At 40.7% G+C, this 23714-nt stretch overlaps 2 protein-coding genes across 8 annotated transcripts in view; both read right to left on the reverse strand.

Annotated features, from left to right (window-relative positions):
* The window catches only part of erc2 (ELKS/RAB6-interacting/CAST family member 2), a 46595-nt gene extending 43040 nt beyond the window's left edge, over window positions 1-3555 (reverse strand). For 2 of the 5 annotated variants that reach the window (XM_074687291.1, XM_074687222.1), the window contains exon 1: window positions 3170-3553. The gene's annotated coding sequence lies outside the window, so the exon portion shown is untranslated. Of the gene's footprint in view, window positions 1-3169 lie in introns of all 5 variants that reach the window. The other 3 variants (XM_074687073.1, XM_074687153.1, XM_074687367.1) reach the window with 3 other exon arrangements.
* Window positions 3556-12324: 8769 nt separating this feature from the next.
* Window positions 12325-23714, reverse strand: part of bsnb (bassoon (presynaptic cytomatrix protein) b) — a 78472-nt gene continuing 67082 nt past the window's right edge. Inside the window, exons 6-13 of one of the 3 annotated variants that reach the window (XM_074677598.1) lie at window positions 20548-22636; window positions 19327-20150; window positions 17871-17982; window positions 17613-17768; window positions 17385-17440; window positions 17148-17264; window positions 16660-16783; window positions 12325-15646 (exon numbers count right to left, since the gene is read on the reverse strand). In XM_074677598.1, coding sequence (XP_074533699.1) covers window positions 17400-17440; window positions 17613-17768; window positions 17871-17982; window positions 19327-20150; window positions 20548-22636 — 3222 coding nt within the window. In that variant the 3' untranslated portion in view covers window positions 12325-15646; window positions 16660-16783; window positions 17148-17264; window positions 17385-17399. The remainder of the gene's footprint in view (window positions 15647-16659; window positions 16784-17147; window positions 17265-17384; window positions 17441-17612; window positions 17769-17870; window positions 17983-19326; window positions 20151-20547; window positions 22637-23714) is intronic. The other 2 variants (XM_074677681.1, XM_074677515.1) reach the window with 2 other exon arrangements.

Consider the following 23714-nt stretch of genomic DNA (forward strand, 5'->3'; position numbering starts at 1 on the left):
TTCTCGTGTTTTCTTTTGGGGAACGGATGAAATGACGGCTCATGGCACAAGACTTTGTGTCAACAGGTCTCCTCGGTATATGAAATCAAGGAAGATTTGAGTTGACGGGAACCCTCAGCTGCTTTCAGTGAAGCATCATGTTTGTGGGAATTCAGCCACAGACTTTCACTGCAGCCTGGCAGAGGAGGTCAGACAGCATACAATCATCTCTGCTTTTAGTTATAACAAATATCCCTGAAATGGGAATTTGTGAAAATAACATGACACAACAAGTCAGTAGGAATTACTTTAAAGGCCTGTAGAGAGGGGAAAAAGTAAACACTGTTGGAAAAAAAAATCCTTTTTTTTCCTCCAGCACCTCTGAGGGAAAAATGAAAAATTAAATTTAAATACACACATATTCAACAACAAAGACCGCAGCTCTTATCTACTGTAGTCAGCTTGCAGCAGCAGGTCTGTGAAGTCTGGTAAGTGAGTGATTTTGGAGAAAGAAAAAAAAATCAGCAATGCAGTCAAAGCAACAAAAACAACTTATAATGAATCATAATTAACTACCTGTACATCCAGTCCACTGAGACTCATGATGTTTGTTTTTGGTTCAAACTGAAAATGTTCTAACTCTGTGTGGAGCTTTGCTTTTTTTCTGTGTGAATCCAAACATATTAAGAAGCATCTTCCAGTCAATGTCTGTCGGATGGACTTGTAATGAGTAAGTACTTCTGTCTTTGTCGGATGTCAGCAGTCTTTAAGATCTTCAAGGATTTAGGCAGTGACGCTCTGTGCCCCTTATTTGCATTATCTTCTCCTGGACATGATGTATATAACTCACTTTGGTCAGCCTCCTTGTTAAAGTTAATACATCAACGGTACTCAACATGAGCTGTGATTCACTTTAGTGGCCGTCTTTGTCATTTTGAATAATGAAAAACTATGTGGTGTGGGGAAAAGTTTCCAGAATGATGCCAATTGTGCTGGTGGGCCAGTGATCTGGGATGAGTGCCATGTGACTGAAACTTCCCCGCTCTGATCCCAGCTGGGGATCTTTGCTGCATGTCCTCCCCCTCGCTTCTTGTATTTCCTGCCAACCCTCAATGTAAGCTATTTAACAAATCCAGAAATAATTACTCAAAATAACCATGATCCATATGGCAGACAGAGAATGATAGCAGTGTGGGAAGGATGGTCCAGCTCAAGAAATGCTTAAAAAGAAAAGGCACCTTTAAATTGAACAAAGTAAACCTCTCATTGCTGATTGATCAAATATGTTTAAGTGTGAACTTTAGGGCTGAAATATTTCCTGACTGAATTTGTTACTTTTTATCATCTCATGCACATTTATAAGAAGCATCCAATTTTATATTTTTTACCCCTAGCAAACTAAAGTTAAGATCTTTAAATGCATATGATGCTTATATAAATATATGTCCTTTGCTTGAATCCTTATATAAAATAACTCAGCATTTCCATCATTTTCTGATTCTAATTGCAGAATACGACTGATATTGAGCAAATTATATAAACAGGAATATAACAGAAATATAACAAGCTGTGGAAGAAATACGAGACAGAGCTATTTTAATCACCAGTTTATCTCAGATAAAAATTATTATTCTAATTATTTTATTCTTCTTCTTATCATAATGTTAAGGATTTCTACGTGGACAGATTTCACCCACACAGCCCCAAAGCACAATTCAAGGGGAGGGGGATTACCAAAATGCAATAACAGGGGATCAAGTGATGTGGCATAAGTGATAATATTGGAGCCTTAGGAGAGATGCCAGCTGAGAGGGCCAATTGTAATCCTCCTCCCCTCCCCCACTACACAGTTAACTTTACAAGTAAACACTGGAGTCAAATTCAATCAAAAGAGACCAGTGCATATGACATATTTATTACAAAGGAGATGTACAGTCTCCTCATTGGAAGCTTCTGGATTCTTTTCTTTCAATTTGACTTTTGGCCTGTGTTTTGTCCAGCTTTCTGTAGCTTTCCGCAGCTCATGGTCTTACTGTCGCTTTCTAACCAGATGTCATACTCTCACTGCCCAGGTATTAGCTGCCTATTGCAGTTATCAGGCCTTAAAAAACCTGTCAGTGAACACCAGAGCCGACCTCTTTAAGAGATGATCACTGAGTGCAGTGGAGCGTGATCCACACAGAGGATACATATGTTGTAAAGATTCCACCACAGGCAATGCTGGGTTGATCTGTGGAGACACTGAGGCTGCTTTTCATCAGTCTAACGTGACATTTTGAAAGCCAGCATTCAGGCACTGTTTCACTCCTGGTACAAAAACTGTATGAAACAAGACCTTATATCAAAAGAAAGGTTCCTATGAGAAAGACTGGCATAGAGGGTCATTTTACTATAAATAGCCTTTACAGTGGGCTGACAATAGAAATTTTTTTCTTTCAGTGAAAAGAAGTGTCAATCCATTCAGCGCCACAGAGCAGCTCGTGCAAGAGCAACACATGCAGCTTCCTCATCACGTATTCTACTACTGAGTCTTGACGCCCCCATGCTTCCCTCTAAATTCAATGGTTTACTGATTGGAAGAGAAAATGTAAATGTAGAACTCCAAATGGCCTGACCCAGCATCAACTCGAAGCTATGCTTAACGATGGACCTTCTTTGAAATGGTTTGATACTGTAAAACGGAAAAAGCAATGAAAACATGCTTTATACGTAGTTATTATCACGGACAATGTATACAATAAAAAGGCGTTTTTAATGTACATTGGCTTGTGTGCGGACTGACTTACATTTGATGCAGCACAGGAAACACGACTGTGCAATTGACAGCTCATTGGGCCTACATTTTCGATGGCTCCAGCGTGGTGTCCGTCGAGCGCCAATGTAATAGTAGTCTAACTCGCCGCGGGGAAGCCGACTCAAACCTTTATTTTGAAATACGGCGCTGCTTTATCATTTCAAATCTGCTTGGGAATGCAAATCCGCCGGTATCAAGTGATCATTGACTGGCTGTGTCCGTACAATCACCGACCACGTAACGAGATTTTTTAAACGCTCATAGCCAGTGCCGTTTCCGCCAGGTCGCCCATGAAACGCTCAGAGAAATGAAAGGACACTTAATGGATTCGAGATGACATTACTTGAAGAATACAACACGGATTGACGGGGACTCAATTGTAAGACACAAATGTACCTTAATCGATGTTAATTCCTCTCCTCCTTCGCCGATGTAGACGGCATCTTGTCGCCTCCATTCACCCCAGCAGCCTCTCTCAGCATCCTGCGCTGTCATTGGGCAGCGGACACGCTCTCTCTCCTCCTCTACACACCAGGGAGCAGCATCACCACTACAGCCCGGCTATACTGACAGCGGCAGCTGGCAGGAGGGGATGGGCGGAAGAGATGCGGCTGTATCTCACATCATCTTGTTGCTGAATAAGAATCATGTGCACCTCAAGTTAGTTTTTTATCCGAGATCACGATTTTTACTATTTCTCTTGAATCGTCTCATTGGTCGAAGGTCCACTGGTTCTCGGAAACACTGTGAGGTAATTACAGCACATTTCAGAGAAGGTGGGTGGGTCCAACTAAAACTGTATGTGTGACTTGGATCAGTAGTCAAACCTGTGGGTAAAGCCAGGAAGACGGTTCTTCCTTTGCCCTAAATTCAGACTTGCAGGCATCGCTGCCTCCCACGCTTCTTAAAGCTATTGCCATATAATGCTGTTGGTTTATTGTGGTTGGTTAAAGATTTAGGGGATGGGTTCTTAGTCGACTTATCCTAGCGAGGGAGGAGGAATTTGTATGCCTGACAGGCTAAACTCTGGGAAAGAAAATCTCCTGGCTCGTTTCTTCCTTCATCCTTATTCTTGCACATCTGATCTCATTAATTCTGATTTTATGAACACATATTTGTACTTATTTTGTAAACACATATAACCCAGTATGTAAATAAAGATGAAGTCAAACCTTACAGTATACGGCAGGCATAATTATCACTCTTGTGCCGGATAAAAGTGCTTTTGCCAGTTATTAACATAGCTCAGCAAAAAATAAAATAAAATAAAATAAATTAAATTAAAAAATAAAAGGACTAACTTCTACCTACTATAGACCAATGTATATCCTCTCTGAGTCATAAGTGGCTTTAATAGTCAAATATCTCTGGACTGTGCTACAGCCGTGTCACTCGCATGCCTGACTGGATGTTTATTCACCTCAACAATATTCTTATTTTCTGTACTTTTACAGCTTTCAAGTAGTTTTTAATGTTCTTTTTACCACATATTGCAATGAAAATTTGGAGTTTTTATGACAGGCAAAAATCTGCCAAAAAAATAAATAAAATAAAATCTGTCAAATCTTACATACATTGAAATGTGTCATATACACTAAATTGCATGTTGTTATTTTGTTGTCAAACTCAAAGTTGTATGTTGTGGGTATAAATCATATGATAGTATGTTTTTGCAGCATACAATAAAGCCTTGGTCTTGATAAATGTATCCATATCAAGCAAATCCTGTGATTTCATAATTTGTAAATTCCTGTCATCAGTGTCATGTCTTGGTTTCTCTGTCAAAGCAAGAACAAAAAGGTAAAATCAATCCAGTCTGAAATAGCTTGTAGATTGTTGCAAGTACATTAAATGACAGAGTGAGTGAAATATTTTGGAGCTGCCCAGTGCTTGTCCACAGTCCAGATGGCCATCGGTCAGATTTACCTGAGGGCAACTGAAAAGACCCAGACAACAGATAGAGAAACTTCTGTCGCAGCATGAATCAATCTAAAGTCGTGACATCACAAACTGTGACTTCACCAAGAGCTGAGAGTGTCCTTCAGAAATGCTTGTATGGACAGCCCTGCTAGCTGTTCACAAACAGAACAGCGTCCCCCTCTTATCTTCCTCCTGCTCTCCCCTGCCTTCAGGCCCCCTTGTTTTAGGGGGACTCTCTCCTGTTTAGCATTGTAAACACTGACGTTAAGTTAGCTTGACAGGGCCTAAAGGAGAGGAATCAGCATTTCTGTGTCCTCAACACAAATACACAGACTCCCTGACTCCTGCACAAATATCAACAGAGGAGGGTTTGGTAAAGGCGTAAGCGCTTAGTGCTCTAGCTCACCAAATTCTCTTCTCTGTTCCAGTTACATTTACAACTTCTGAGTGAAGGAGGTCAGAGTATGCTTTGTCCTTTCAGGGCATGAGAGGCAAGGAAACACATTTTCTTCCTGTTCTATTTATTTGCAAATGTTACCATTTGTGTCAGTCCTGTCACAAGTGAATTTGTTTTTGAAGACTCAAATTTGCCATTCTGGCTGTCAATCACTTGCTTATTGGAGCAAAGAGTGACTAACCCATCCACACATAGCCAATAATTTTTAACAATTTTGTCTACATCTGTAAATAACTTTAATTACTTTGTACATAGCATAGATACTTGCACTTCTGCTTATGGTGAGATGCCAAACCTCATTTCATTACTCTATACTTATGCGTAATGACAATAAAGTTGAATCTATCTCATACATGTATAAGGAGGTACAGCTCAGAAAGGAGCTAGAGATTAGCAAACATTAAGTACCTAAAAGCTGTAAAGTACATGGCTATACTGAGTAAAAATGTATAATTTATGAAGTAAATAAACTTGTTGAGCTTGAAAATAATAAATGACTCATAGCTTGCTTGCCCTACCTCCAAAACAAGGGCAAATGAAATATTAAAAAACATTTTACAAAAAAAACAAAAAAAAAAACAGTTCACTTACCATTACAGTCTTCTACAGCCAAACTTGCCAAATAGCAGTCTTGGCTCAACACAGAAGGCAACAGAAGCCCAGTATAGAGAAGGAACCGGAGAGGTATCACAGGAAGACAAGCCTCTGCACGGCATGTACCACAGACAAATTGAAGAAGTGGCTGACAGGAAAACATAACAGTGGCTGGAAAGGCTGGACTGAAAGACAGCACAAAGGTGCTAATCATGGCTGCACAAGAACAGGCCTTGAGCACAAGATCAATAGAGGCTGGGGTGTACCACACCAGGCAGGACACGATTGTGTAGAGAAGACCCTGAAACAGTAGAGGACATCACAGCAGGGTGTAAGTTGCTGGCAGCAAAGACATACATGGAATTGCATAACCAGGAAGCTGGCATATTGTACAGGAACATCTGTGCTGAGTATGAACTGGAAGTCCCAGTATCAAGATGGAGGATGCCTCCTAAGGTGGTGGAGAACATGCGGCAATGTCCTGTCCAGATTCAGACTGACAAGATGGTGATAGCCATTTAGCCTGACATAGTGGTGGTCGATAAACAACAGAGGACAGCGATAGTCATGGATGTAGCAATACCTAGCAATAGCAACATCAGAAAGAAGGAACACGAGAAGCTAGAGAAATGGGCTGAAGGAAGAGCTAGAGAAGATGTGGGGTATGAGGGCAACACTGGTGCCAGTTGTGATTGGGACACTGGGAACCATAACACCCAAGCTGGGTGAATGGTTCCAGGAGATACCAGGAGCAACAGCTGAGATCTCCATCTAGAAGTGTGCACTCCTTTGGAACAGCTAAGATCCTACCCAGGACCCTCGGGCTCCCAGGCCTCTGGTAGAGGACCCGAGCTTGATAAAGACAATATACTGCCAAGGGTGGCTGAGGGGAAGTTTATATATATATATATATATATATATATATATATATATATATATATATATATATATATATATATATATATATATATATATATATATATATATATATATATATATATATATATAGTGAGGTACACACTATGATACCAAGCAGCACAGTGTATAAGCAGACTGACTGATTACAGGTTGACAATACATATAACACAAAGCTGGAAAGCTGCTACAGGGCACACCTGAGTTTAAAATGCCCCTAATGTCAAAGTATTTTCAAACTATTCTTGGGGTCAACAGTTCTGTCCAGGTGAGTTTAATTAATTTGTTTTTATTATCATTATTATCATTATTTTTCTGTTGAACCAAAATTTAAAAAAACAATATCTGATTTTTATTATTTAACTAAAAAAAAAAAAAAATTCATTATTACTTATTGTCAATTTCAAGCTCTGTCAGTGACCACTGTCCGTTTTTTACTCTATCAGGGTACCAACAATATTGTTCACTGCATATATCTAAACAATATGATGCCACTTCCTCTAAATCTAAAGCCTTAAAGGTGCGTGCACCAATTTTCATATACACTATGACAGGACTGACATGAAACTTTGGGACAGGTGTAAATTACACATTATTTTTATAACTTATGTATAACCTTAAAGGATAAGTTTGGTTTATACAGCTTTTACATTGTTTATAGAATGAAGTAGAACAAAATACTCACCCAGAAGGTTTTCCTGATCCAAGCAGTGCTTCGGGAGATATTTAGATCCAAAATCGTGCAGCGGACGTCCGTATAATGGGATCCATCGGGGCATAGACAGCGCCGCTCCTAAAACTGCATTAATAGTCCAAAAACTCGTGTTTTTCACCAATATTCCATCATGGTCCGCTCCAAGTTAGTCCTCTGTTGCAGTCTGTGTCACTTCAGACAGCGCTGTGTGGCTGTACTGACCTCTGAACTCACGAAGACTTTGTTTACGTTTGTCCCTCAAAAAAAGGACTCAGCGCTCCAGAAAGTACCGCGCATGCGCAGTCGGCTCTACAGAGAGTACTGCGCATGCGCAGTGCTTTCTTGTAAAAGCTGTATAAACCGAACTTATCCTTTCAAGGGGACATATCATGCTGATCCCTGATTTAATACTTGCATATAATATATAAATTTGAAAACAAAACCTCACCCCCTGAATGTTCAAAAAATGAGATATTGTATTTTTTCTGATATCCTAAAACCAGATTTGATGCCACTAAAAATAGGTCATTGCCATTTGGCCGCAAGATTTCAACCTTCGTGACAACACGAGGATCCTCTTTTTTTTTGTTGGAGTAATCTGATAAAGCAGCTCCTCCTCTGTGATGTCAGAGATCCGCCACCGAGGAATACACCCACCAAGAGCCAAGTATAAACTTATAAACTATACATGTTACAGTACCGGTTTGACTCACCACACTGAAGCGTCCTGAGATGATCTGTGTCGAGGTGGATTTTCTTCCTCCTGAGCTGCAGAACCGTCCGGGTCTGATTCGGGGTCCAATACAAAAGTATGTATCCTACACTCTGCCATTTTATTAGTGCTATCAATGCCTTACGGTGAAGTTTTGGCAAACAGCAAACTCGCTCTGCTCAATCCAATATGGCAACTTTGTAAATACTGCCATGCTGCAAAAACCGCCCCCTGGCTCTACCCCCTCAGCCCCTCTGATAGAACTGACCAATCAGAGCACAAAGGGCAGCGACGTTGCGAGGTTACTGGAGGTCATTCTCGAAATGGAGCGTTTCAACGAGATCTTCAGAATGGCCTAATATGAGGATATTGAGAATGCTATTGTGGGGCAATGAAGGAACTAAATGACTTGTACTGAGGGCAAAAATGCTTTACAGGCATCCTAGTCTGGCATAGTGAAAAGGAGAAACAAGCATGATATGTCCCCTTTTAGTTTTTTGGCCAACTTATGTAAAGGATAACAATTTAATTGTAGGGTCTGCAGTAATTTTCTTTACTTGTTAGTTAACACGACATTTGCACTGTTTCCCTCTCCTTGGCAACTTTTTTCTTCATTACACTCATCTATAAAAACACCTTAACTCTGATTTTCACGTATTTAAACCTGAATATGCAAAGAAAAAAAATAGGTGCATTAGAGCCTCTTTTCTGCAGCTCCGTGACACCTGTTATTTTTCCTTCCCAGAGACAGGGATATATGGGTGTTGAGCTCTCTTTTTAATGCAGTGGTCCACAAACAAACCTTTTAGAAAGCACAGAGGTCTTGAAAAGGATTGTGCCATCATCAAAGGATTGCACATTGATTATGCAGTCTGTAGAGTTTGCAACCAAGCAGATTAGGATTGTGAGTGACAGGAGAGAGAGGAAAACCTGAGCAGCCATTTTTCCCTCAGCACCATTCATTTGTCATTTAGCTCTGCACTTTGATGGATGTGGACATGTTCAGGGCTTGTACACTGGAGGTTGTGCTCTCTGCTGACCTCATGTGGTATGACTATAACACATTGAAATCCTTGAATTAATTGCTTTTTGATCATTTTTCTACATCAGAAAGGTTTCTTTTTACGTGTCTCTGAAAAAGTACATCATCTTGAAAACTGACTCACTCATAAAAACTTTCATCTGAAGAGGGTCACATCATGTGGTGACATCAGTGTGAATCAGCTTTCTTCTGAGAAAGAGGCACAAATTTATTGTCATGTGCACTCTGGCTGTGACATTGACAAATATTTAATGAACTGAACGAGCAGTAAGTCCTCACTGCTTCCTCACGTCCTCTACCTCTGTATGTCACACTTCCCACCATTGGAGGATGAGTCACTAAGTGTTCCTTTGAGGTCACCGCTGACGGAAATAACCGGTTTAGAGAGGTTCTGAGGCGTCAGAGGCAGAGGATTCCTGTTCAGACAAAAGAAGATTGCAAGCACCCCAATTATGATTTAATAACTGACAATCATGCACCTCATGAGAGGATGTACAGGTCAAGTGACCTATAACTGAAGCCTGTAATGACATCCCATCAATCATCCTGCTGTCATATACAAGCATTTACTGACTCTGACCCTAAAAGTCTAGAGACACCAGCTGGACCACCGCTGTGTGAGAGCAAATGTCAGAAGAATCTATATGAAGAAATATGTAGAGAAAGTGAGCCTCACCGGTAAAAGAAGAGGGTGAACAGCACTTTAGTATATCATCATGATGTTAAGTATGCTCCATTAGATTGACCAAGAGGAAAAAGGTTAGACATCAATGTTGTAGAGTTGGCTCCTGCACGGCCCCAGCTATAAATCTTTGTTAGTGCAAAGATTGAGCACTTAAGGCTTCACAACCCTGTCTTTGCAGGGTCATATCAGTTAATATAGGACTTTTAGTGGTAGTTTAACCTTTGCAGACCTATGCCCCTGTAATCTCAATGGAAAATACATCTAGAATGAAGTCTATGACTCACTGTCTTTGAAAAATCTCAGAAAAGTGATAGTGTAATAAAGCATGGTCGATGGATCTCGTTGAGACTGACACTCTTCTGACCTCTGCTGACCTCTTTAAATTTAAAACCGACTTTCTCATAGCTGTAGTCTGTATAAAATTTAGTTTCATCCTTTTAAACTGGAGCCTTGCCTTTGATTATGTAGTACACTTTGCATTTTCTAATCCAACTATGGATTGGCATCAAGAATCTAGACTTTCATTCAATTTAAGACATCATCTGGTTGCTGTCTTCATCTTGGATACTTAATAAATTAGGCATTGTCTTGCTTTTGCAATAACTATGCCATAGTATACATCTTCTGCATGTAAAAAACACGTCCTCTTCTTCAGGATTCTGCTCATCCTCTAAGCAAAGCTTTCATGAATCTATTTATTCTGTCAGACAACTTGCTGATACATTCAGTACACTATTCACTTTGTACAGGCTGAGTCTTTTATAGTTTGCCAGACCCTTTCTACCCACCACCCACTACTCAGTTTCTGTGTCATGAATCCAAAAGTTTTCCACCCAGCTTGCCAGTTTGCCTCTGGATTTCTTATTTTGTGTAAATTTAAGAATAACTCTCAGGATTTTTTTTTTCTCTTGCTGGCTTCCAGTTCTGTCTCCAACCAGATGAGGGCAGCCAAGGTCTGCAGATGTGATCAGTGATGCCTGACTCAATGGGGAAGAGAGGCTTCAGGAGAGGTTGACATTTCTAACCCCATGGTTGATTTGACTTTGTTATGATTTAGTAGCTTAGCTTTCTCTGCTTACATTCTGGCACAAAACAGGAACAAGGAAACATGCAGACACACTTAGCTGTTGCACTGTGGTTGTGGAGGCATAAAACATGGCATGTCATTGACAAGGGAGTCACAGGGATCCAAACATGATACAACAAGCAATAAAGAAGAACTTGACATATAGAATAAAAGTCTATACAAACAGATAAAACCTTACCTGCAATATACTGCTGGAAAGCCTGTTCATTTCCTTTTTTGTTCATCTGTAAGGAATGAGCATTTGCAGCCAAATCTTCTGTTTTAATGCCAAATAGTGTGTTACGCCATTGACTCTTGTTGGTTGTTCAGTGGAATCAATAGTTTGAGTCTGAAGGAACAAGGCATCGGCAGTTTACAACTATATTCATTTAACAAACAGAAGCCTGGGTACACAGCCACTACAGCCTGGAACATATTAGTGCTAACTCAAAATAATGTAGAAATTTGGTTTTGTGGAACACCAGCCTCAGGTTGGCCTATAGGACGAGTCCCATCCAGATCAGTGAGACATGGCATGCTGTTTCTTGCAGGGGAAACTCTATGAGAAAACACTTTCTCATAGAGAAAACATGTCTTAATGTGTGACCTTGAGGACAAAAGACCTTTGCTTAAACTTCAGGCACTTTTTATGGACTGTACGAATAATCATGACTGTAGGTATCATTTTAAACATTAGAGCCAAATTCACTGATCAGCAGTGATAGAAAACTGTAAAATTCAAAAGCTGATTCAGTGTTAGAAGTTGCCCCAAATTACTGATCCTGAAAGTTATAAAATGCGAAAGTATTTTTTATTACACATTTTTAACACATTGTATCGAATCTCTTTGAAAGCATTTAACTTTTTTTTAATCTTGTTTTGTTTTTAACCCTTTTTCACTCTGTTCCACTTCGAGATTGTTCGATGAAATTTGCTTTACAAACAAATTTATTATTATTATTAATAATTATCAAATAATCCACTTTCAATGACAGTAACTGTGAGATGCTGATGAGCTGATGCCATCAGAGTAAAAGAGGACAAATGCACAAGTTTACAAAAGTTCTTTCTGTCTCCCTGATGCACACACACACACACACACACACACACACACACACACACACACACACACACACACACACACACACACACACACACACACACACACACACAGACTTAGTCACATATTCTCTCACACCTCCGTCTCTGCCATGCATTGGCAAACACTTCTCCCCTCTCGTCTCCTGCCTCCCGCCCACCCACTCTGAGATAAGTCATCACTGCTTCAGTGCGTAAAGCCTCGTTCTTATCTTAACAGATGCAATGCCTTCAAGGTCTTATTCTTGAGCTCTCCACTGTCTGCCGAGAAGCTGAAACAAAACTCACAGAGTGTCTCTATTGGGGACAATAAGAAAATAGGTGACACACACAAAAACACAAACCCAAGACAATAGACACAATATTTTCCTTTTCTTTTTATTCTTCTCTCTGTTTGGAAATTGCAGGGTCAATATTTTCATTACTCACATTACTTGACATGATGCACCAAATTTTACTCTATCTGTTTACAGGAATACACTGAATAGAACACAAGGTTTCACAATGGATACACGACTGACGTTTTGCCCATTGCACTTACAACAGTGAATGACATTTCCCAGATTTTTTGATTCATTATTTTTTCCAATGCTTCCCTTTGCTCTCATCACCTTACAGGTCATATCCATCAAACCAAAGACCTCCTGATAGCCTGACAAAGACTTTCTACTTTGTAGTTGCTGTGGAGGTTTTGTTTCTCCTTGTTTTACAAACACAATATGTATAGAAACTATACACAGACTGGATATGTTTCTGAATACAAGTTTTGTTCCACTGTTGTAAACAGTCAATACAAGTCAGCCACATACACTATGTTTATGCAATAATTAGAATAATCATCATTATCATTAGCTTCTTCATCATCATCGCCATCATTATCATCATCATCATCATCATCATCATCATCATTCTGTGGTAATAAATATTCTTTTTATACACAAAAGTTGGCAGCAAATACGGCATGGGGATGCACATGACAGCCGTACTCATAACTCAAAAGCTGTACAGAAAAATGAAGTTGTATTTACAGTAAGAATGTGTCTGTCTTTCTGTCAATCGGACAGCTGCACTGAAGGCTGTTTTGTCTCATGCACCTCACATTGACCCAAAAGCATCTCCACCCCGTGTTTTGATACAGATCCTACACTGTTTGGTTGGAGGCACTGTTACGCAACCTCCATGTTTCTGCGCTTCAACGAGCAGCTACCAGTCAGGCTTGTGCTTTCAGCATGACATGCCCTGATTTGTGAACGACTGGCTGAATATTTAACTCATCAATATTCTCTACGTTGGCCAGTGAAAGTTAAGGTTTGTTCCGTAACCCTTTGTGAAATCATGCCTTTCCCTTTTTTTTTTTTTTTTTTTTAGATTCAGGTACAGCTTTAAAGAATATAAGATCTAATCATGCACCTTTTCAATGGTTTGGCTGCTGAATGATTTAATCAACAATGAAATATCCCATAGAAGCATTCCATTCACCCAACAGGTTATAGTGACACCCAGTATGTACATTGACAAGTATTAATGAGAAATGCTGACCTCCGCATCGCAGCTTTATAGCAGCACAGACAGTCACTGCAAGCCAAACACTGAGGAGCCCAGGTCAGCCAAAACGCACAAAAACTCAATGAGGGCTTACAAACAGCCAGACAAAGCCAAGCAAACCCATGCTTCAAAGCAACATGATGGTGGACATTCAAAACCGACAGTCTACACAGTTTACCCTTTGGCAACAAGGCCCCACGTGGGGAGTGAGGGGTCAAAACATGCCACGAAAATAAAAACAATTCTAGATCAATATTCAATATTCAAATTCATACAGACAAGTTGCTAAGTAAAAACATTTCATTACCTTTTTTATATTTTAGTTCATAATTTTGTTGTTTTCTTGTGAATAGAATGATGATAATAAACTGTTTCAGGCTGAATAATTTCCAGGTTCAAAATGAGTCATTGCATAGAACATTTGAATTGATAATTGCTTTCATCCTCTCCTGTATGTGTGCATGTGTGTACATGAGTGTGTGTCTGTGTGTGTCTGAGTGTCTGTGTGTGTATGTGTGCAAGTGCATGTGTTTCTTTGCACAAATAGAGGCAATGGGCCCAGCGTGTTGGTAAGATAATCTTGTTAGTAAATTGGTTAACGCGTGTATTTAGTGGAGAACACAATTAACCTTGGCTCTGACATGTAACTGGGATACAAATGTGAAATATGTAGTGTTTGTGCACATGTGTGCGCAAGAGAAAGAGAGAGTGTGTCTGTGTGAGAGTGTTTGTACCTGTCTGCATGCTTTTTACGCGTATGCATGTAACATGCATGTCTGGACATGGTACTGTGTTTGTAAACCCGCTGACAAATTGTATTACGGCTAATTACTGACAGAAGTGTTTGATATTTCCCATCACTAATTGAAACAACATTTATACTATTGTGCTATATACCATTTTCTGCATGCTATTGCTTTTAAAAACCAACAAGCAAAGTATTTGATGCAGGAAAAACAGTTCAAACAAATAAAAAGTGAAAAATATGTTACCAAAGAAAGACACAGACCAACAAAAAAAGAAAGTCACTGGAGAGTGATTCCATGAATACACGAATGACAAATTTACATAAGTAGATCTCTGTTTGATTATGTACATACAATAATATACAGTTGTGTAAAAACAAATACATGATGACATGGACATTTTTAATCATGTGAGGTATACAAGTAAAAACGTACTGAATAAGGCTCTTCCATTCAGTGAATATCAGGCAAAAATGAAAAGAAACTAAAAGATGAGACGAAACATTAAAAAGGATAAAGTCCCTAAGAGGACTCTATCCTTTTACAGTCAGCCTCAGAGTGTTCCCATCAGCTCTGAGGCTGGCTATAAGGATGGCTTTGCAATGGCTAACTAAGAGCCGTGGCCACTCTTTCATTTGGTCCTCTCATCTGTGTGAATCTCACACTCGTGGGCACACTGGTAGTAATTTCCTTCCCTAAAAACCTACAGTTAATAACTAGTGGCATCTCATAAGTGGTGTCAAAGTACTGATATGGGCTTCTTTTTTATGTTTTTGAAATATCTGTGCGTGCATTCACGTGTCCACATTTACACAATGCATTCTGTAGACATCGAAACAAAAAGAGGAGAAACGAAAAACATTCAGAGAAAGGGTCGTATTCCCTGTACTGGAATGTACTGCAGAGATCAGAAAAACCAAGCATTCGAGGGTTGTGGTGAAGTCATCAGATTGGTTGTCATTGCCGTGATACATCTTGTCTAATCCAGGTATGTTGTGTCGTTTTGGGCTAGGATGGGTATCTTTGGTACAAGGAAAACCTATGAAAATCTTTCTTTTTTTTCTTTTCTCACTGTTTGCATGAGAAGGTGGTGAAGATATCAATGGAGAATCAAATGTCCTCGCCAGATGTGCACTCTGTAGACATAAGTGGTGTTCCATAAATCTTTTTAGAAGGTGCTCTGAGGCTTCCTTTATTGATCTATTGAAAAGAGGAGACACGCACCACCAACACATTGAATATATCCCATGATGTCCAGGTGCTCCTGTTCACATGCCTTTTACTGTCACACAGATCCCAGGAGGCTGTATGTAGGGGAGGATGGAGAGCAGCACTGGAGACCCCTTCCCCCTCTCTCTTCTGCTTTCCTGCATCTTTATTATCTACCAGGGATGTTGTCCTGAAATAGAGTCAGTGGAGATGTGTGCATGAGCAGAAAATAATAAACATTAACTCACTGTATCAAAATACCAACAGCAAATGGCTACAAAAGCTGAAAGTTAAACTAATTCAATAAACAATGAATAAAAAAATAGATCTCATAATCTAGACCTCTAAAGGTTTTTCAAAGACCATTACACAACTCACTTAAGGGACCAAAACCCCCTGCTTTGTTTGTGAGGTCCCTGCCCACCTATTCTCTTTAAGTCCCTTGGTACTCTGGTCAATTGCAGCCCAGTATGGGTAGTAATCCACAGGGCTGAGCAGGCTGACCTGCTGCTCAAAGAAGCACTGAGTCAGGTTCATCCCTACATACCCCCACTTAATCCTGAGATCGGCTGCAGACACAGAAATGACCACTGGTGATCATCCAAATCACATTGTAGACAGCAAAACGAGCTAAACCTTCATTCAAATGACCCACAACTTTATTCTGACACGCCATGTGTTTCCACAGATGCTAAGTAAAAATGCCTTGAAATCCACTTTATTGGTGCTTCTGTTTCTGCTACATTGAGCAGATTTAGTTGATTAGCTCATTCTTCCATGTAATGAATGATTCTTATGATGAGTCATGATCCTGTGCCCCTGCATGTGCTCATGTCCCTATGTGTCCGTGCGTGTGTGACATTAAAGCAAAGCCACAGTTAGCCTTCTCAGGCTAATTATAGCAGCCTGGGCTTGGCCCAGATTATTGGAGATGTGTGAAGTCAGAAGTAAACTACGAGTGTTGACCTGGTTTGTGCTTTGCCCTGGCCTCTTAGAGGTTCAAGGAGAATGTGACTCTCATGACCTCACCTGACACAGCACTCAAACCAATTGAATGAAATGTTGAAAAAAAAACAAAAGAAAACCTTATCAAAGGCAAAACCAAATGCAAAAAAAGAGAGATGATGATGCATAAATTCCTCAGTGAACACTGAATAAAGTGGAAAAAGTTCTGAGTTCAGTATCATGCAAGCAGTCACCTACTTTTGGATGCACTCAGTCCTCTTTCAACACCCTGCTGACACAGCGTTCATCCTTATTTGATTCACTAACACTGTTCCCATGTCTGGGGAATTCAGTGCTGACAAGGCATCCTTTGATTCCAGCTCTGTGCAGTGAGTTTGGGCAAAGGAAATGTACAGTAGATCACACTGATCATACACCCGATGTATTGTATCAGTCATCATGTAACATAAACTATTAAAACCTGCAGCGCTGCTTTACTAATTTTTCAAGATATCTGGCTGAGAGGAGCCTTGTCCATAAACTAATGTGTGACTCTTTATTATGGTTCCCAGTTTGGAGTTTAACACAAGTGCCACAAATGTGAATCAACATTGTAAAGCATTCTTCCTTTTTTTGGAACCATAAAGTTTGCTCTTGCTTGTTTGAGTAGGGGACAATATGTACATGACATTAAGTGTAAAAAAAATTGTCTACAAGGCACAGAGGGGAATAAATCAAAAACTCACTGATGTGGTCAGGATCACGCTTTCCTTTTCTTCTGTGTTGTGAAATGTATTTAATGAGTTTTCATAGGTTTTCCAAGTATGAAGCTACCGGTCCATCTCAATTCAACAGTGTATAACCTGCAAGATAGTAGTAAGTATTCAATTCAAAATACATAAGTTAGCAATAAGCAGACAACTCAATCCATGACTCTTCTCAAAAGTTGAAGAAAAACGTCCACATTTTTTCCCATGACTCACCCTCCTTCCTTTAGTTCACCAAAATGATGTGAACTTCTTCCCAAGGCCGGACAATGCTGTGAAAACAATAAGAAACAGAAGAAAGCAGATAACTGATCAGAACAACAATAAAAAAAACTCATTCACGGTATTGTAGAATCCCAAACACTGAAAACACAAGCCAAAAGTAAACTGCTTTAATAGTTGCTTGATCTGAAGTAAATTTGAAATTGAAATTCATAACTTTACCATCTCCCAGTTTTCCAGCTTGCTCTGCTGCCCCTCCTTGCAGGATTTTGGTGAGAACATTTTCCCCTTCAGCAGGAGCCTGTCCTCCTGCTGCAGCAGCAGCACTACCTATACCTCCAGGCTTGCTCCCAATCCCAACAGGGGCGGCCTTGGAGCCTTCAAAAAAAAATGAAGAAACATAAAAACATCACAACCATGTGAATGTCTTCTTTGGCAAATGGTCATTTTAAATTGTATATCGAAGCAGCTGAAACTCACCGATTCCTGTTAGAGGTGGTGCAACAGTTTTCGTTGATGGAGGTGCTACTGGCACTCCTGCTGTTGGTTTCATCCCTGTGGCTGTTGCTGTAGGTGGAGCGTCCATTTTGGCCTGTCGTTAATTGAACAGAGACAAATATAAGTTTATTATTATCCAAATATTTATAGATTCTGACCATGGAAAATATTTTATATATATACTTGCACTTGCTATGTAGTGTTTATTTTGTCTTTTTTTAGACCCACCTCTGACTGTCAAAAATGTATCTCCAACCTATTTATTGCAAGGTTTTATTGAACAGTTTATTTAAACAGGTAAATTCTTTCTGAAGTAATCTAAAGTCTACTTTTAGGATAGATAGGACAGATGCTTAAAACTCAGACCAATGCCAGAGTCTTATGACAAACTCTGAAGGATAAAATGTGCTGCATGTAAACCTGCAAAAAAGAAGTCTGGTATATGTGACATTATTTTGAAAATTGTAAGGATGTCCGTGATTGGAAATCAGGGCTGATCAAATGGTTTCAGACTCGATCGAATCTTACATTAAATCCTGATCAGGGTGTATGTATATATATATATATATGTATATAGATCGATAAAAAAATTCTTATTATTTTTTTTAAAATCAGATCTATAATAGTTCAAAACAGTTGGGAAAATAACATCTTAGTATTTCCTACTGTTGTGTGGTGGTACAAAGTCAGACTGTCTCAACCCCACACAGAAACAACACAGGGCATGACATCACAACAATAACACTAATGGTTGAACTGGTTGAATGGTCGAATCTAAAATAGAGCTGAACATGACAGGAGCTTTAAGCTGGGAGCGTGATGTATCAGAATAGATTGGGACTCGATATCAGCAGATACTCAACATCAAATGACTCAGACTCGGACTCGGGGGCAAAAATACCTGATTGGGACATCCCTAGAAAATTGGTAGTAAAAATAAAACTGATGAAAAAAATTAGCAGAGGTAACAAAAAGGAGGAAGCTGATAAAACTTAAGACAGCTCATAAACAGTCAAAGGCTGGTTAATTGTAAAGTTGATGTCATCACACTCTGACGTTGACAAGGCAGAGAACTTCAGTCATATGCTATTTGCCTCCAGACTGAGTCACTTCAGTATCAGAGGAAATATTCAGTTTACTTAATGAATAAGCAAAACAAGCTCACTTTTATAAGACCACAGAGTGAACTGTTGATATGATTGTTGACCTATTGATCATTAAAGTTTCAATGTTAATTTGTGTAGATTATTAACCAAGAAGTCCAGTATTAAGGAGGTTATTGTTTGGGGATGGTTTGTTTTAGAAGAAAAGCTCCTGGTATACTGCATTAACAGCCAAGTTGTTGAAGTTTAACACAGATGATCTTCATTTTCACCTTCTCAAAACAAGTTTAACTATCGATTAAAGAAAAAGCTAAACCAGGCCAAGACCTACTCACCGCAGTGTTAGACACCTGCCCTGCAGCAGACCCAATCCCTGGCTGGCGACCCTGTGGTTGAGCTTGGCTTGGTTTAGGCTGTTGCTGTGCTGGTCCTGGCCCTGCAGTGGTTGCTGGAGGCTGGCTCTGAGGTGTCTGGCTGTGCTGCAGTGGTTGCTGCTGCTGTTGCTGTTGAGCACTCTGCTGATGCTGCTGGGCCTGCTGGTGACTATCAAGTTGTTCTGAACCTGTAGGTCTCCCAGTCTGGCCCTGGGCACCTGACCGCTGCTGCCCAGCATGGCCCTGAGAGGGCTGCTGCTGTGGTTTTGTCCCTGCTGCAGGTGGCTCCTGCCTTCTGGAGGTTGCACGATCTCCTTGTGGTCTTTGGCTCCGTCCCCCAGTGCCATGATGATGACCAGAGGCAGACTCTCGAGAGAACTCACCTGAGTTCCGTGGGCTTGCTTGGGCAGACCGGGAGTCTGGACCACTTCTTCTTTGTGTAGATGAGGAGCCTCTGCCATCAGAGCGGCCAGATGGGTCTCTTGGATGTGTCCTGGTAGAACGAGAGGACCTGGGATCATCTGAGCCGTGGCGTGAAGAGGTGTGTCTGCCAGAGCTGCTGCCATGGTGACGGTGGTCACGAGATGCGGAGGAGGGGTGGCGTTGTTGGTTGTATTCATCCTGGGGACCGTATTCCTCTGGAGGTTCATCATAGTCATGGTAAGTGTGTTTGCTGCGCCTGCCTGTGGACGAGTGACTTCCACTTCCATGATGTCTTGAGCGATCAGAGCGAGCCTCTCGGGGCTTCTCGAACCAATCAGTCTCCTCTTGCCCCAAATGATAGGCTTTTAAACCAAAACATAAATGATCAGTCAATCCATTTGTGTGGAGAGAGGAGTAGCATGCAGATTCAAGCCATGCAAAATATCTGGAAAAACTTTCCCCACAACCAAGAGCCATGCGAGATCCAGTCCAAAAAAAAAACCACACTTCACCTCACACATAAAAATTATGCATGCAAAAATATTACAAAAAAAAGACAAAAACAAAAACAAAAAAACAAAAGACAAAAAAACAGGCATATTTGGCTTTTTTTATAGTAAGGAATAAACCAAAAAGGAACAAAAAATAAAGTAGTTGCTTTTCTTAAAGTCCCACACTTGGCATGCAGTGTCTTTCCAGCACAAATTAAAGGTTCAGAGAACAAATGTCAGGCAGCAAAAATTTTTCAGCACCAGTTACCTTCACTGTCAGAAACGGCACAATGCATGTCATCTACGAGGTAAGGGTCATCTGGTTTATAGACATGACTCCTGGGCAGGTCTTTCTTGTGATGGTCCTGCACATCTGGTAATGAATGGCTTGAGCCATACTGATTTCTGACATCATGAGCATCTGCTATGCCAGTGCCTCTTCCCATTCCCACTGGCTTTCCAACAGGACTGAGTGGGCTCTCCTCTTCTGAATTGCTGCGCATAGGAGGCCTTCCACTGCGACTGCTCCTCTGAGATCGCTCCATAGCATCTCTCTCATAGGATTTACTTCTATGACCTGAGGCATCTCTGGAGGAAATCTTGTCCATACCATATCCAGTGGACCTGGATCTACCAGAGCTGTACATACGGTCTTCTTCCTCAAATCCCTCACGACTGGTACCGTAATATTTCTGCTGGTCATAGGCATTTTTCTTCATTCCATAGGTGACATCATCCGGAAGCTTCTTTGATCTGGACACAACTGTACAGCTGCCTCCTGATGGTGTTGTCATTGTATAAGAGGCAAGGTCAGACTCCACATCTCGAGCTTCCTCAATAGGGGAGAACTTAGAAATCTTCTGCTCCATCCCCTGCTTCCTGTGCTTACTACGTTTGGATGAGACTGCAGGAGCAAGATTCTTCGGGTTGAGTTTATGGCTACCGGAGCTGCTCCTCTGTGTGTGTTTATAATCATCGTAATAATAGGAAGAGCCTCCACTGACTGTGGTACTGGTACGATTGTCTCCTGTATTCTGGTAACCTGTTGTACCTGTAGGTCTGCCATAAGCATCAACTGGCTCATCTTCAGGCCTACAGTAAGCACTCCCATGTGCTGGACCATTCTCACTTCGATACCGTCCCCCCACAGGATGGCCTAGAGCATCAGTGGGTTGGCCTGTGTTGTCCTTTGTTAACTCACTGATGTCATCAATCATTACATAGTTCCTTGGTATGTTCTGCTCCAGGTTTGAAGTGTAAAGTCCATCTGCAGCATAAGCAGAGGTGGGGCTGTCTACAGAGTGAGTTAAACCTGGCTCTGGGGGGCGATATTGTCCATATGCATTGCTGTATACAGTGCCAAAGTTGGTGTCGGGAGCTGATGTTGCTACTGACACTGCTGGATTGCTGATGACCTCATAGTTGGTGGGTAGTTTTTGCTCAAGGTCAGCCAAAGATGTTTGCCGTGGTCTTTGGTGGACGGTAAGAATCTCTGCCTGTGGCTGGTAGGACATTCCAGGTTGGTAGGAGCTGTGGCTGGGGTAGGGAAGGCTCTGACCTGGCATAGGCTGACCAGGTGTATGGAAGCCCTGGTGACCATGTTGCTGCATGCCAAGATCTGTCTGGTAGGAAGACTGGGCATACATACGAGACGAATAGCTACCCTGGTTCTGGTAGCCAGGGCCTGGTGGTGGATGTGGCTGGAATGTTCCTGGTTGAGGTGCAGAAGATGATGGGTACTGTGGAGTTTGGAAACCTATTTGTTGGTAAGCTGAGCCTGGCTGCTGCATTGATTGTTGATTTTGAGGATATGGATAAGACATATAGGATGAGGTTGAGGGATACTGGGAGGTTGAATTTAGATCATTAGTAAACTGACTCATTGGTGCAGTGTTGGGCCTTGTGAGCATACCATTAGCATCAAAGGTTCCAGTTGCAGCAGCCATCCTAAGATTATTGAGCTCACTATCAGACATATAGTCCCTAGCATCACCCATATTTCTCAGATAGGCCAGCTCTCTCCTCTCCCTCTCCTTTACCATGGTCTCCTTGCGTTGGGTGATGCCTAATTCCAAGTACCGAAGCTTAGCATCAATCTCTTTCTCTTCCTCCTCCAGTTCGGCCTGCTGCTTACGAAGCTTCGAGGACTCTTGCTCCACAGCTTTAAGTTCACTTAGTAGGCCAGCCTTGGTGACACCCTGGGCAGGTCTGGGTAGAACCCTTTGCGGCATACCAGGGGAGCTGTACATCTGTGCTGGAGTTACAATAGGAAGTGGACTCTCCTCTGGAGGTGGACTGGGGAGTGTTCTCTTTACTTTTCTCATCAGGGAGTTCTGATGCTGCAGGGAGGCCATCTGCTAGGAGAGGCAGAGACACATCAACAAACACTGAGCTATAAACAGAGCCTGTTCATGGAAATTAGAATCATTGCTGTTCACTAGTAGCTCACAAAAGGTCTGAACACTTCTCTATTCTAAGATACATGTGAGTAGCCATACTGCTGGATATATAGCCAGAAACACTGCAAGCCTTTTTAATGGCTATCAACCTATGCACTACAAGGGGGATACCAAGATCAGCAGTTAAGCTGGTACATTTTTTACTTTAATTTTAGTCCCAGTAATCAATACTACCAAGTAAAGCAGAGGTGGTCGTTGTAGCCTACACTTAGCAACCCTGTTGCATGTTACTCTTGTAGTGTTTTAACTTAGGTTGCAAATCAATTTATGCTATTTGTAATACAGAGCATTAACATAACATTGCAGTGAATGTGCATTTGCTGTTTCACTTATTATGTAATTTTCTCAATGTGTGATCTCCCAGTGCCACAACTTGTATTATGGCTGATATAACAACATGATGCCATGATGTAATTCACCATATTGTCAATATTGTATTTCTTGTCTCTTATTTTTGATGGTGAGAAAATGTTTAATAAACTTAAAACAGCTACTGACAATCAGGGATACAGCATTGTGCCAGGATTTTAAAAAAGTATGGATGTTTTAGTTGGATACATAAAACATGACCGAGGAATATTAGGAGTAAGAAAAGGGAAAATGAAAGATTAGGGTGAGAGAATCATGCTAAAATAGAAAATAAGTAAAGATAAAAAAGAAGGGAGGTGATACAGCAGAAAAGGATGAATGTTTTTATGGCGTGGACAGCTGCTCTCATAAGAACATTCTGTCACCCTCTCTATGCCAGATACTGTGTGATCATCTATGTGCACACAAAGTGTATTTATCATGCACACACAATTCTGTCAAATAATATTTTCTTTTCTCTTAGAAAAAGAACTGAAAAAAACTTGGTTTACAACACCTATTTAAATATTTAACCTGATAAAACTAGGTATTATATAAGCCATATTAATTTGTAGGGTTTGGCACTGAAAACAGGGACCAGCTATTTATTGTGAAAAAGACGTTACTC

This window comes from Halichoeres trimaculatus, unplaced genomic scaffold (genome assembly GCF_033239565.1).
Source record: "Halichoeres trimaculatus isolate MK-OKI-2021-1 unplaced genomic scaffold, fHalTri1.1 fHalTri1_scaffold_1, whole genome shotgun sequence".
Taxonomy (NCBI): Eukaryota; Metazoa; Chordata; class Actinopteri; order Labriformes; family Labridae; genus Halichoeres; species Halichoeres trimaculatus.